Consider the following 15,226-nt stretch of genomic DNA (forward strand, 5'->3'; position numbering starts at 1 on the left):
ATCTTTGATCTCTACGTTAGGGTGCCGGGGAGGGCTGCGGCTTCGCTGAAGGGCCACAGTCACTCTGGGGCACACAGCCTGGAGCAAGGTCACCTTCTCTCTAGGTACCAGCTCAGGGCCACCTGGACAGATGAGGCAGGAAAGGCCCTCCCAGGCCCGTGTCCCAGAAAAACTTTACTTCCTGAGTAGTGTGTTTATGACATTAAATTATGTGGCTTTGTCTTTTTATTCTGTTCCTATTGTGTTTGTGTGTTTCTTTAATCCCTCTGGGGGACACAGTGGACATAGGTCACTGCTATCCTGTAGTAGAGTAGAGCCCATCAGCCTAGGACTGCCAAGTTCACAGGCTGCAGGGGCTCCCCCAGCTGGTCAGGAGCTTTGAGTCTCTTCTCTGACAAGTGAAAGCCACAGCACCTGTGCTCGGCCGGACTGTGAAAGCCCCCAGGGCACAGACCTCAGCAGAAAACCAGAGCAGGTGTTTTCTGGGGCTAGAAGCCTGTGGCTTAAGGAGATTATGCAGAGATAGGAGAAAATTTGGCACCGGGTCAGAAGGAGAGAATGGCCTTGTTCTGTCTGACTCACAAGGGCTTAGCAGGTAACACGGGTTAAGCGCTGCGGGGACAAGGGCTCTGATCAGCTGGTGACCTCTCACCATTCCTTGGGTAATGAGCCAGCTGTCTATGGGCTCCAGGTCAGAGTCCCCACCTTTAACTCTCTTCTGGATGGAGGACAGAAAAGTCCCAGAAAGAAAAGTCACAGCAAGACCCATGTAAAGAGGCAATAGTGCACATCTCACGGAAACAGAGAAGCCCCTGTTCAGGGCCGATCATCTGTCACATAAGGATATGTGGCCCGACGCACCCCCATCCCCTAGTATGCCCCCCTCACCTACCTTGAAAATAGAAGTTTAGTAACTGAGAATCACAACAGGGCCACATACACTCAGCCAACCGCTCCCGCACACTGGGAAAACCTCCACAAGGCCACAGGGTTCACCCCGGGTGGCCTCTCCACAAGCGGGCTCCCAGGGTGGGCAGAGGGCCAGCTTATCGAAGAACCAGCTTTTACAGAATCATTTCTACTTTTTTCTAACTCGTATTTGCTTTTTCTTCCCCTTTTTCCTCCACAGTTACCCATGTGTTCTTTTTCCAAACTCTTACACTCTGAATTTGGGCATATTACCTTTCTAAATAATTGTTTTTTAATCCCCGCCCAAGGATATGTTTATTGAGTTTAGAAAGAGATGGAAGGGGAGACAGAGAGACAGGGGGAGAGAGAAACAGCGATAGGTTGCCTCCTCTATGTGTCCCAGCCGGGGATCAAACCTGCAATCAACTGACCTACCCAGCCAGGGCACCATCTTTTTAAAATGACCCAAGATTTAAAGTTAAGACAACTGAATTCGGTTGCACTGTGGAGGTATGGCTATACAACACCCCCTTATTGTATTCTTAATTTCTCTCTTGACCCAGTTCCCATTTCCAGGCCAGCCTGTTTCAGTACATGGAACAGCATAACCTGAAGATGCACGCGAGTCAGTGTGAATACACAGACACACAGAGACACACAGAGACACAACAGACACAACAGAGACAGACACAGAGACACACACAGAGACACTGACACACAGAGATACAGATAAAGACACACACACAGACACACACAGACACACAGACACAGACACACACAAATGTACAGACACATGCATACACACAGACACATGGGCACGTGGACACACAGACACACACACAGTCACAGACAGAGACAGGCACAGGCACAGGCACACAGACACACACACACACAGACACACACACACACACACACACACACAAAGCCTACCTGAACCCTGCTTGCCCGCACTGCCCCACCCAGCAGTAAACATGAAAAGCACCTGTCTACCATCATATGGGAAACATGCTGGAGTCATTAAGACCTTTGACAATGGAGACCGGCCAAGCCACACCCAGAGGGTGAAGGGGGGCAGCCAGTCCTGTCTCCCGGACTCGGACCCAGGCGTGGGCACTGACCATGACAAAGGTGTGGTAGGACAGCACTGGCATGGACATGCACGCCCTGGAGACTGAGTGAAGCAAACTGGGTCAGGCTGGTGGAGGGCGGGGCAGCTGGCCAGGTGGGGCCAGGCGGAGGGACACCCTCATCTGGCAGGGTGCTGGTGGGCCCTTAGCCTGGCTCCCAAACGCCCTTCCTGGATTAGGTGGGAGGACAATCCAAGTAATGGGAGAACCAGAACCATGGCCATTGCACAGATTCTGGGAGTCCTGGCCTTGGGTTCTGGTGGCACTGCCCACCCTTCTGTGGAAAAGCAGGGTACTGAGAGACCAAGGCCGCTGTGCTGGCTCTCTTGTGCCCCCTGGTGGCCAGTGCACAGGGCCGCAGAGCCTTCCTATCAAGTCAGGAGGGTGAGGGGTCCCAGTCCTCCCAGCCACAAGCTTTCTCAAGGTGCCCAGGTTGCGGCACTGCTGCCTCCTGGGCCCATGTGGACAGGGGCTGCTGCAGGGTGGCCTCCCCGTCCAGTGGACAGAGGAGCGCTGCCCCTTTCTAGCAGAGCTGGGCGGCCTTGGAAGGAGTTCCAGCACTCCCCTCTCCCACCTCTGCAAACAAGCATTCATTCACACACTGCCACACCCATTTCTTAGGCAAAAGGGGAGCAATCTCAGGAGAAGCAGTGAGACACAAATCCTTTCCCCTGTGATGGTCTAAAATCCTGCAGAAACCAGGGTGCGTCTGGGGTTGTAAGACCTCCCTCCACTTCCAAGTACCTCTGCCTGCAGCTGCGGTCTTCCTTCCAGACAAGGAACTTCCTGGGACACCTTCCTAGCCACCCCCAACTGCTCTTCCCATGCCTTCCACCCCAGCTTCCCAAACAAACGCTGACCACCAGCTCCCCTCTGATGAGGTGGGAACTCTTCCTTTTGGCCAGCTACCTGTGGTCAGCAGAGCCGTGGCTGGGTCAGCATTCCCCATCCCGTTTTGCCGGAGCACCGCCCACCCCAGAGCACTGTAGCATCAGAGGAGAGACCCCATCTGGCTGCAGGAGACCTGTGCACTGAGAGCCCAGGGCCACCACGAGAAGGAGAGCAAGATCCTAGGGTCAGACCTCCTAGGTGTGGACCCCTGCCCGCTGTCTGCTCTCTGGGAGCCTGTTTCCTCTCAGGTGTCACGGGAAAGCTGACCCTGGCGTCACCATGGGGTAGGGTGAGGACTCCATGTGGTTAACAGTCTCTCACCCCAGTCTTCCCCAGTGTGTCCCACCCTCCATGCAAGCCAGCCGCTGCGAAGTCATCCAGCCAGCTTCACCAAACTCCCTGGCTTCACCATCAGAGGCCTCCAGGCAGAAGAACAGTGTTCCAGACCTACCACTTCGGAGATCTGTTTCCGACTGTCTAGGGCAGAGGCGAGTCCTCCGACAGCCTGGGGATCCTCATAGGTAACCCTGGAGACAAAGTAGCACAAGCAGAGTCAGTCCCCCAGAGGCACAGTCCTTGGCATTTGGTCAGAAGCCAGAGCTCATCTGTTGGTCTCTCTGCTGCCAAAACTGGGAGGCCTGCCTGGGTCCCAGCACCAGCTCAGCCGCTCGTCTCCTCCAGGGTTGGAATGCCACGTGCCTCCACGTTACTCTCATAGCAACACGAGAGCGTCTCTAAAGCTCAGTGACAAGGTATCAGGGGTGCCCTGAGATTGCTCAGGAGGTGTGAGATGAAGGCAAAGTGTTATTCCTTCCTGTTTTAAAGGCAGCAAGCAGCCTCAATGGCATCTGACAAGGAAGGTCCAGGATTGGGGCCTGTCACTGATTCTGATGGTTGTCTTCCTTTGTTCCTTGACCCCTTCCACCATATCCATTTCAAAAGCAACTTTTGCTGCTGAAGGGTGCATGGGGCCTTGGGTTTCTGGTCAACCCGATGATTCTGTAGCACAGGCCTCAGAAAGCTGAATGCATCGATGCTGAACCCCTGGGAAAGGCTGGGAAAAGCATTCCTCACCTGTCTACAGGCTGATCGGAAAGCTCCAAGCCTATCAATCCCTCAGATTCAGGGATTGTCTGCTTGAGAATAAATCCCTCAAATCCACATGGCTTGCCCTGGCCAGAGGTGCTGTCAGGGAAGCTTCCGCCCACACCCCTGGGTAGGAGAGCCTCACTGCCAGGACCCAGTTCAGTCCCTGCCTGGCTATGCTCGGTTGCTCCTGGCCCCTCCTCCAGACGAGGTTTCTGCCACAGCGGCACAAGCAGAGGGAAGCAGCAAGGCGCTCTCCTGTGACCAAGAGGAGAAACTCCGCTACAACCAACCCCCAGGCAGGCAAGGCTGGCCTTCAGCAAACATCCGTGTCCACTGCCAAGTCCTCACAGCCACGTTTCCGAGTTTTGCACAGCCCCAGACCTGGTAAGCAAGCCTCTCTGTGCTGGCTGTGGCCAGACCGGGACCACGCCTCCCCTGCCATCTTCTGAGAGCCACAGAAATGACCCCACGTACGTCTTGCGTTGCTCGGCCAAGGAGTTCCCTCTTGTTTGGGCAAACATGTCAAAGCCATCATGAGTGTGACACTGCTGGAGTGAACTGAGGGTACCACTGACGCTCTCGGTCCCCAAGTCTGTGGCAAAAAAACAAACAAGGGGAGGATGGGAACAGAATGAGGAACACGGACTTCATGGAGGGTTCCAAAATTAGGACGCCAGTCCAGCAGGTTAAAGTTCTGGGGGTGGGGGAGGGGACAGGAAGGGGGACACCGGACAGTCCTCAGCACCCCCAGGCCACCACATGCAGGAGGAGCCACTGGTGGGGGCCAGATGGAGAACCACCACTGACCCCCTGAGCAGCTGCATGGTGGGGGAAGGCCGTTATGAATGACAGGGAGACTGCTGGCAATGCGGGGTGGGGCCTAGGGCCAGTGCCCCACAGGTTCCCCAGAATGCCCTCCTCAGCTCAGTCACAGTGTCTGAGCCATTTAGTTACTTGGCAAATATTTCTCAGGTGCCCAGCATATTCAGAACCAGAGCCTGAGTGGACCAAATTGAATCTGATGTGGCCCTTGGTCTCAAGGAGTGTACAGAGTAGGTGGGAGACAGACAGACAACAGTGCTCTTAGCTTGAGATATTGAAAAAGACTCCGAACTGACACAGAATGGGTCTCTAGGGACACACGGGACTATGCTTCAGGGAGAAGAGGTAAGAGGAAGGCAAGGACAGAGGCACAGCACCTGGAAGTCCAGGGTGTGTGAAGTGAGCAGGGGTTATGGGGGGGGAGGCTGGAAAGGCAGGTGCGAGGTGGCCAATGCCAGGAAAAGGAGCTGATGGAAAAAACACTGGACCTTTTTAAAGAAGGGAGGCAGCACAATTCAATTTGAATTTTGGATATTAAATCCAGTGGCCATACGCTGGATGGACGACAGGCAGAGAAACTTGTTCTCAAAGAGAAACAGGGGCACAGACAGGACATTTTGAAAAGCCAGAAATAAAAGCTCAATTCAATTGAGATGAAATGAAGGCACACAGATAAATCTTAAGTAGTAAGAAAGGCAGGAGAAAGAATTTTGAGGGCCACGCTTGCCATTTCCTCGCTAGAACTGGGCTGCCCGTCGGCGTCACACTGCGCGCTTGCGGCACCTAGTCACAGACACTCTGGGACGGGGCCACTGTGGAAGGGCAGTGCTTCTGGTTTATGACTCCAGACAGCCTAACACTGTGGGCTGGTGCCAGGTCAAGGACTACGAGCATTTCAGTGCTGTCACTTCCTGTTGCCAAGCCCCAGGCAGGCACCACCAGTCAATCACAGACTCGTCTTCCAAGCCCTGAAGAGGCTCTAGCATCCTTCTTAGACCTGTATTCCAAGCAGCAAGTGAGCTGAAGCTTATTAAATCTTTGGCCTAGTTGATACTGAGAAGGAAATCACTTCAACCATAAGGAATATTCCAGATAAAACACAGCAGCCACCCATCTTTTAAAAAGTAAACAACTTCCCATTCCTTGGAACCCCCCAACCCCTACTTTCCAACATTGGTTTAAACTTTTAAGTTTAGGGAGACAAATTATGAACTGAAGGTGGTATAATGGGCCAGGACTCAGGGAGATACTTTCCCATGGACTCCCCAAAAGGCTCTCTTTGGACCTCCCAACCAGAAAGTGGCCCACGAAGAGGGTCACTTATGCCCCTACGAGATACTCACCCAAGCCAGCAAGCTGGGATGAGAGGGAAGATGGGGGTGCCGTGCTCCCCACCATTGGGCTCACCACGGCTGGAGACCCCGGCCCCAGGTCTATCAGGTTGTCTTCGGTCACTTCGTTCAGCACCTGTCGGAGCACGAGATGGCAGTGGGCTCCAGAGCCCGCGTGTGCCAGTCTCTGAGAGCCAAGTCTGCAGGCATCACGTAGGGTCCCGGCACTGCACCAACACAGGAGCAAGGCATGTCCCTCACCCTGACATCAGGGGCCCCCTGTGGGTCCAGGCTATTGGTGAGCCTTTCACCCCCTCAGTGGATGCAGGGCTGAGTCAGTCATCAGGACAGGGCAGGGGCGTCATTGCCACCTCCCCCCTTGCCAGGGATGTGCCTGCTAGCTCTTGCTCAGTGTCCCATCAACCAGAGCTTGTTGTTCAATTAACCAAATATTTAAATCCAGTAGAAGAAAAACAGAGGTGTGACCAAACTGAGGCAGCTTCTGGGCTCCAGAGATGAGAGAATTCTGAAGGAATACTTACCCCATTACTGGCATTTGGAACCAATCGGCCAGACCTGTATCGCTCGAACCTACCGGGAAGGAAATGCAGAATGAGGAGGGAGGGTGGGGACACTGTGACGTTCACAGGTCCCGTGAGGAGCTTCTGGGGACAGAGGTTCCAGGAAAGGAGAACAACCAGGCCTGTTTGGGGGGCTGGGGGAGCAGATCCATGTACACACTTCACCATGCCTTCCCCTGAGTGGGGCTCCCCCAAGGGGGACCGGCCACCCGGCCTCACCCATGGGTACCCTCATGTGAGGGAAGGAGCCATTAAAAGCACCTCCAGCTGTCCCTCCCTCAGGCCCTGGCCTAGGTCTCCCTCTTGTCACTGGAGGGGGAGGTGGACCAACCATTTACCTGGGGGCAAAGTCAGGCACCAAGCCCCATTTCCCAGAGGGTAGGCACCTGGAGGAAGAAGACAGGCGCAGGCCTCTGCCATGGTGAAAGGATTCTGGGGAGGGGCTGCTGGCCAGTCTCCAGGCCCAGCCCCCAGCCTACTGGCTGCAGACTGGCCAAGGATGGAACTTGGCTCAGAGCAGCTACAGGAACCCTCGTCTCTCTTACCCACATTATTTTCATGCGAGGTGGAGGGTGGAGAAGAGCAACTGTGAGGGTGTCTGTGAGCTGCTGTCACATTTAAAAGCTCCCAAATGCCAGGGGCAAAGAGGTAGCTAAGAGGTGTCCTGTAGCAGGACCCTGGAGAAACCCCTTCCCTGGGATCTGCTGCCCCACACTGGGCTCCCGCATGCTGGGGTCATGCCTGTAGAGCGGGGGTCTCCACAAGGGACAATCTAGTTGGGATGTGTGTGCTGGCTGTGGTTTTAAGAGAGACTCATGTGGTTTTTCCCAACCATGGTCTATATTATAGACTAAATGCAGTTTCAACTCCTTAACAGTTAAGGAGTAGTTACATTCATACAGTCCTAAAATTATTTTGGCCCTGTGAAGGCAGCCATGAGGTTGACGTGGCCCCTGGTGAACATCAGTTTGACTCCCCTGTCTATAAGGAGGAGTATTGACACGTCTGACGGGTTTCTCATCCCAGACTGCCTTTCCCAGACCACTCAGCCAGGATAGGGCTGCAGGGCTGCTGGCCTTAGGCTTCAATTCCAAATTTGTGGCGACCCTGGGACTGGCCCACTCAGCTGAAAATGCCCACATTAGCTCCTGTCATCCTAGTCTAGAAAGGGCTGAGATGGGTCTAGCAGGTTAAAAGTGAAGCCCATTTAGAGTGGAGAAGTGGAAACACATGGCAAGATCAAGAGGTCTTGGGCTGGGAGTCCAGGCACCTCAGATTTGTTCCTATTCTCTGGCTGGCTCACCCTGGGTGGCCCCATGTTCTTCCTGCAGGTTTCTTCACCTGCCAGGTGGACACAAGGCCACCCTTCCCTACTGCCACAGGTAAAGCTAAGCTAAAGCCCAGGGTTGTGACAGCTATAGGAAAATCACCCTCTAAGGTCCCAATGCAAATGAGTATCTGTCACACTGACCTTAACTGGGCATGCCAGACCAGCATGCCCTGAGTCAGCAAGGGGCAGGACTCCAAGTCTCCAGGGGACCTGGGGCTTAAACTTAGAAGGAGAAGGTTGGCCTGGTCAAGGTGCCTGCTGGGCTGACACTGGGTAACTCAGGTCAGGTGACCCCGGAAAGCCAGAGGTGCCTACCACCGGGAGGGATGGACGCGAGCTTGCGTTGCATCTCCCACTGAACAGTGCATCTGAGTCAGATGCTGTGCACGTTTTCTGGAGGGAGGCTTTGAAAGGGAAAAGAATGTACAAGTTTGTTACCTCAAACCCAGACATGATTTGGCTGAGGAAAGGGTAGAACAAACGTGTGTGTATTTCCCTCCACAGTGGCGTGCCAGCGTGTATGCCCTGCTTGCTGCTGGACACGCTAGACACAGTAATGTCTGCAAAGGAAGGGGGGGGGGAACTTTCTTTTTTTAAGTATGAAAAAATCTTTTTTCCTTAGTAGAGATGTTTTCCCCTTTAATCCTTTCCAAATGCAAAGGCTCTTCAAAGCAGCGGGTGCAGAAAGAAGCTCCAGGGCCTCCAGGTGCCCCGCCCCCTCAGGGGGCTGGGCTGGTGAGAGAGGCAGAGCAGCCTGAGGCTCACAAAGGGCAGAGCCTCTTTCTGCAGTCACCTGCCTGCTGCTGTGCTCCTCAGAGAACAGGAGCATTTTCCCTGCCATCTGGGGACAAATTAACATCTATGATGAGTCTTTTCCAAATCTAGTACCTCTCCCTTTTGCTTATGAAAGAAACCCCTCTGTTATGGGGATAACCTTTCCAAGGGTTTGAAAAGGAGCCGGCCCCCACCTCTCGTATCTGAGGAAGACGTTGTTAAGGTCGTCGTTGACGTGCAGCAGCTCCTCGGTGACCTCCTCGTTGGACACGCGGGAGATGAGCTCCACGATGCGCTGCTGCATGGCCCGGCAGGTCCTGTTCAGCTCCTACGGGACACATACCTCTGGCCACCTGCCGGCTGAGCTTTTGGTCACATCCTATTTCTTTCAGGAAAATGTGTACTGCTTAAAAGTCACAGCGCAAGTAGGTTCTTGTCCACAAAGGCAGGCGTGTGTGGGACACAGGGCAGAAGGCCTCCCTCACTGCCCGCTCTTCCTCAGCTGACAAACGTCCACACCTACGGACTGTCGGGCGTCCTGAAGCACATGTCTGTACGAAGCACTTTTTTAAATGTAAGATGACTCTTTGCAGCTTCCCTTTTCTATTCCGGACGCCTCTGCCCCTCACTTCATTCAGACTGCCTCATCCTTGTGTGTGTGTGTGTGTGTGATAATGTACCGCAACATTCTTTTATTTGGGGGCATTCAGGTTGCAGGCTCTCTTTTCCGGCTGACTCATTTAGGGCAGCAGCAGACATTTGTACACATACATGCTTATGCGTTTGCACCAGCACCTGCACGGGATGAGCTCCTAGCAGTGGGATTTCTGGGGGAAAGAGTATGGTCATTTAGAAAACTGATTGGTAAAGGACCCTTCAAAAACCTGAGATCCATTTATTTACACTCCCAGCAGCAGCAGGAGTGTGCTTTGGGACACCATTGGGTGTTCAGTGCTGAAGGGTGGTGAGCGCCCCAGACTGGATCCTGCAGGTAAGGGCAAGGCAGAGGCTTCACTGACCCACCCCCACAGCAGAAGTAGATCAAGGTCCGCCAGACACAGGTCTGGACGCTACTTCCGCTGACACTCCCCCACGGCTGCTCAGCCTGTGGGGGCTCCTTCCTGGGGAGTGGGGATAGCTGACCAAGTGGGGCAGCCCAGAATCACCCCAGTATAGCTGTATTTTTTAAGACACAAGGGATCTAGATTTAGGCAGCTGGGTATGGCTTCATTTGGAGAAATCTCTTCATTTGGAGATTCTCTGGCTGGGTCCTTGGGCTCCATCTGTCTAGTTATGGAAACACTGCCCTTCATCTTGGTTTTGCCCTGCTGCCAGCCCTCTGCACAATCAGAATGGAGCTGTCAGCCTCTCTCGATCAATAGGGACAGCAAGCCCCACGCCTGGGCCTCCTGGGTTTTTCTCTGAACATTCTCACTCTTGGTTCTCCTGCAGTTACCATTCTAGGGTTTGGAGAAGGCAGGGTACTCCCTGGAAATAGAAGGCTTCTAGCAAATCATTGGATACTCATAACCTCTCTCTCCCTACCCCTGACCTATATGTACTTAAGATACTAGCTGTACCCAGGCCAGGCCAGCCCATCCCAGGTGGGTGGTAACATGCCCCCCAGCAGTGGAGATGAGGAGGAGGGGGTGGTCAGAGCTGGGCTGGGGTCAGAGGAAAGAGGATGAGGGCTTTGACTCCCAAGTGCCCCGAAGCCTCAGTCTGCCCAAACCCCCAGTTACCCATCGCAGTCCCGGCTCAGTTACCCACGTCAGGTCTCCGGGTCTGTTTCTCCATGGACACAAGGGGGTGGAGAAACAGCAAACCTCTGCAGAAGGCCACTGAGGTGGCTTCACAGCATGGGGGTGGTGGCACCCTGCCCTATGGCAGCCAGGACGGCTCTGCTTTTACCCATTCTACACATTTTGGTTCTCTGTAGTATTTTATTTGAGAAGAAATGGGTTTCAGTACTGGACAGAATGTTTGGGAAATGGTAGATGGCTTCTGAGACCTCTGCTAGCTCTAACCCTGGAGGAGGAATGAGACCCCAGGGCACAGAATGCAGTGATGTCATGGAACGTGAGCCCAAGAAACATCTGCTTCGGCCTTATGTGAGCTGCCTTCGATGGTGGGGGTGCAGGGGAAACAGCCCTGACCCCACAGGCAGAGGGGCACCCAGAGGGCAGGCCCAGGGCTACTGAATCAGGGACCTCCAGAGATATCTCTGCAGACAGGAAGCTTTACCATCTCCATGCTTTAACCTGGTAAGTTATTGTTTTAAAATATAATTAAACAGAAAGAAAAAAAGACAAAGAGATCAAAGGTGAGAGGAGGACCAGAATGTTAAGATTTCTGCCACCACAAACACCAGCTAGCAGGCCACCCAGCCTCCTCCCCAGGATCACCCACAGCCAGACCATGGCAAGCACAGCTGGCGGACTTTCCTCGGCCCTGCCCCCACCTCCACACCTCCGGACAGCGGCTCTCCCCGCCAGAGGAGGCTGAGAGCTAACTGCTGGCCCAGGTGGCCCTTCCCACTGGGCAGTTGCTGGGACAGGAAGCTCATCAATGTCAACGATTTCAGTGTTGGCCTCCTTCTGTGTTCGGTTCTCAACGGAGAGGGAGAACGGCTCGTTACTTTCTCTGTGCAAAATAGATGTTCTGATAGAATAGATGTTCTGATAGATGTTCATCTGTCAGAACATCTTATTAAAATACCCTCTCTTTTCTTGTAACTCCTAATGCCCTTATCTCTTCTTCCAGGGACACCCACATCCCCACCTCACAAAGCCACCAGGACCCATCGTGACTGGCGCCCTCTGAACCTTCTCCACATTCTAAGAGCCTCGAGTAAGGTCCTGAAGGTCTGCTTCCTAGAGCTGCAAAGGAGGGGGAGGGAGGAAAAACTCTCTGTTGAAGAGAAAGGGGAAACAACGAAGGTAAATGTGGAGAATAAACTAGATTTCTCTAGAGAAATAAAGCGGCCTGGCCTTCCAGTCTTTTGTTGAAATGAGATGCAAGGAGAAAGCAGCAAGTGGGGGAGATACCTCCCAACTGCTACTTGCAGAAACAACGTGCAGGCAGGCTTCCTTTCTGATCTGATGGGTTCGTGTCCCTAGACACGAACCAGGGACTCCTCGGCCCTTGCTCTTCTTGCACTGCTGTGCTGCCCCACAAAGTCCAGCCACATAGGCATCCCCAGTTTTGGCAGCACTGAATTAATTGAAAGTTATTATTAATTGAAGCAAAGTTCAAGAAGCTAATTTGAAAGAGACAGAAGGTACCGAATGACAGCATTAGGATCATTAGACTCCAGAAGGTTCGACTCACAGGCTGCAGCTGAGGGTGTGAACTTCAGCAGACCTGGACGCAGAACCTCCCATTGCAGGCCCACCCCCCACATGGCCGTGTACAGGATGGGGCGGACGCAGCTCAGCGGCCACCCGAGAAAGAGGTGCAGGATTTTCAGTGGATGTCTCCTGCTGAGAACTGCCTAGTTACCTACAAGGTGGGCTGCCCACAGCCACATCTATACCACACAGCAACTGGGCTGTGGGCAGTCTTCAAACGTTTAAGGACCTACCATGTAAAAGAGAAATTTGTTTTCTACTGTTGTTCAAGAAGGCAGACCAGGGCAGTAGTTATAGGGAGACGTGCTGGATATAATCATAGCAGCTCCGACTTGCGGAGGACTTGCCTGTGTCTGGCCCTGAGCTAGCACTGGAAATAGTTTCCCATCTCCCTCCCTGGTGGTGGTGATGATCACTCCAACCTCCTAGGGGTAGGGGACTTGCCAGCATCACCCATGAGTGGTTGGACCTAGACATGAACCAGGGACTCCTCGGCCCTTGCTCTTCTTGCACTGCTGTGCTGCCCCACAAAGTCCAGCCAGCAGGTGCGTTTGGAAACAACGTGCTTCCACGGGCTGACCCAAACAGCCTGTTGCTGAGGATGTTAAGGAAAATGAGGCAGGCAAACTGCTGTCGGGGGAATCGCAGCGCAGTGTAGAGCCGGACCAGCTGCCGGCAAGGTCTCTCTGAACTTGGAGCAAAGAGCTCCACATGCTGAGAGGGACTGTTGGCTTCCTCTGGGCTTCCTCAAGATGTCTGCCTCACTTTCCCCGGGAGTTCCAGCTAAGCTGACAGCACAGTGGAGTGGAGAAGCCTCAGCCTCCTTCAACCACAAGTTATCCCCCAAAGTCCTTAGGCAAACTGCTCTCCCCAGAAAGCTTCTCTGCAGCTCTTCAGGGCGGTGGCGAGGCTGCACCTGAAAGTGCTTTGTGACTCGCAGGAAACAGTGGGGGCATAACCCGCCCATAACTGTGGTCGGTCACACCAGTGCATCCCGGGACTAACACCTCCAATTTCCTCTCTTCCCATTTCTTCCACCTCCCTCCCAGCAATTTACACTCGAGACAGAAGCAGCTTTTGTTGGTGTGAACAATTGGGTTGGTGACAAAAGTGTTTATTTCCGTGGCCCTGGCCAGCACTGCGAGCTCTCTAGACAGCTTCTACTCTGAGCAGTCTGGCTACCTTCCAACTCGACTGAGGGGTCCTCAGGGCACATTCTGATCCTGTCACTTTCCAAGCAACTGTGCCATTTTCCCATGAAGAAGGCTCACTGTTCAGTCTGGCCCTGACCCTTGGAGACTGTGCCTGGCTGCCTTCGGACTGATGGGGGAGAAAGAGGAGGAGACATCAGGAATGACTGAGAGTGAGGCAGGCAGCCAGGGGAGCCGTGTCTGTTCACACAGTGCTGCCTGGCTCCTGAATCTTCCATGCTGAAAGGACAACCTCCCGCTGGTCCCCAGCACCGTTCTTTCCTGCTTGATTTATAAGACAGCAGTGTGGGCTGGTAGGCTCAGAGTTGGAACAAAACAGAGGGAAGGAAAACGTCATGGGAAGCAACCTATTTTTGAAAACTGTGAGCTGACGCCAGGAGATTAGGTTCTGTTTCTCTTGGCTGATGGGTTTGTTTTAAAACACACACACGTACACACTCTGACGCGCACACACAGAGTACCCTTGCTGTCTGGGTCTGCCCTGGCTGTCTGGAAGCACGCTGGCTTTGTTCAGCCTCCCCCTGCTGCCAGGAGCTCTGTTCTGTCCACTGTGAGCCCCTTGTTAGCAGGAATTCTGATGCTGACAAAGCACAGAGCTGCTTTGAGAAGCCCTGTTGGTTTCTATGCTGTTTTCAGACTGATCTCAGACCCCGTACCTTGGGTAATGCCCAGAAGAACCCCCATCGCAGGCTGGGAATGGAGGCTGAGGACACACGGACAGGATGCTGGGTCCCACAGAGTGTGGCAGGTGGACAGCTGGACCTGCTCAGCTGAGGCAAGTCTGGTACGTTGCTGGAATCAGGGTGAGGTTTGGGAACTAGGGTGGGGCTGGCAGCCAATGTGCACCCTGGCTCCAAGAGCAGCCCAATCGCACAGTACCATGGGATGAGATGAGCTATTCTCCTGTCTGTCTCCTGCACTAAGCGGTAAGTTCCTCCAGAGCAGGGATCTCCGCCAGTGTACCTTGGGCCTCCAGGGCTTTGCTCTGTGCTAGCAGCTCCGACTTGGCTTCCACCTATCCTCTCCCCCCAGGAGCCGATGGCTTTAGAGGATAGAGGGGATGTGACAAGAAACAGCTCAGGATCAGGAGCAGCCACTCGGCTGTGTGCATGCCTAAAGGACAGGGCCATCAGAGTCGAGCCTTCCCAGGTGGCAAGTGTGTGCCGACAGCAGGGTGGGAGGTGTGGCCCAGCAGGGCCGGGGTTGACAGCCTTGAGTGCAGGCAAGAATAGCAACAGAAGGCAAATCCTGAGGAATCCTGCCAGTGCGCCAGGCCAATCTGGCTCCTGATTTGTTTACTCAAGTATCTTGCCTCCCACTGAAAAGATCTGGCACTTGGGAGTGCACAGCATCCTTTCTCTATCCCCTGTGGAGATCACTGCTTCTAAGGGCAGAGCCGCTGGCACTGTCTACAAAGGCCACAGCCTTCTGTGATGGGTGTGGTGGAGATCTGGCTGCTGGTGTGGGCCTGGCTGGCCTGGAAAGCAGGCTCTAATCTGAGGGCATCACCGCAGGCCAGCCTTGCTCCTGGACCCCTTGCTGCCATACTTCTGGACCCGCACAGCGTCCAGTTAGCAAGAGAGCTCCGGGAGCCCCTACATGAATGGCCTCGGCCTGGGAATCCTCGGTGTTTGGGAATAGAAAAGGAGCTTCAGCTTCATCTCAGTCTCAGGGCAGCTGGGGGATGAGGGGTGACCAGAAGGGCTCCTGTGTACAGGAGAGGTTGGAGTCCCACCACAAACGTGCATGACATTCAGTGGTGTTGAGGGAGCAAAGTAACGCACAGAATCAAACATATAGTATCAGCGCAT

At 53.9% G+C, this 15,226-nt stretch overlaps 1 protein-coding gene across 6 annotated transcripts in view; it reads right to left on the reverse strand.

Moving 5' to 3' along the window:
- Positions 1 to 15,226, reverse strand: part of TOM1L2 (target of myb1 like 2 membrane trafficking protein) — a 133,561-nt gene that overhangs the window by 12,319 nt on the left and 106,016 nt on the right. For 2 of the 6 annotated variants that reach the window (XM_045199176.3, XM_045199174.3), the window contains exons 8-12: positions 9,049 to 9,182; positions 6,712 to 6,760; positions 6,182 to 6,305; positions 4,398 to 4,608; positions 3,379 to 3,454 (exon numbers count right to left, since the gene is read on the reverse strand). In XM_045199176.3, coding sequence (XP_045055111.1) covers positions 3,379 to 3,454; positions 4,398 to 4,608; positions 6,182 to 6,305; positions 6,712 to 6,760; positions 9,049 to 9,182 — 594 coding nt within the window. Of the gene's footprint in view, positions 1 to 652; positions 719 to 3,378; positions 3,455 to 4,397; positions 4,609 to 6,181; positions 6,306 to 6,711; positions 6,761 to 9,048; positions 9,183 to 15,226 lie in introns of all 6 variants that reach the window. The other 4 variants (XM_024565140.4, XM_024565139.4, XM_045199173.3 and 1 more) reach the window with 3 other exon arrangements.

Source organism: Desmodus rotundus, chromosome 9 (genome assembly GCF_022682495.2).
Source record: "Desmodus rotundus isolate HL8 chromosome 9, HLdesRot8A.1, whole genome shotgun sequence".
Classification (NCBI taxonomy): Eukaryota; Metazoa; Chordata; class Mammalia; order Chiroptera; family Phyllostomidae; genus Desmodus; species Desmodus rotundus.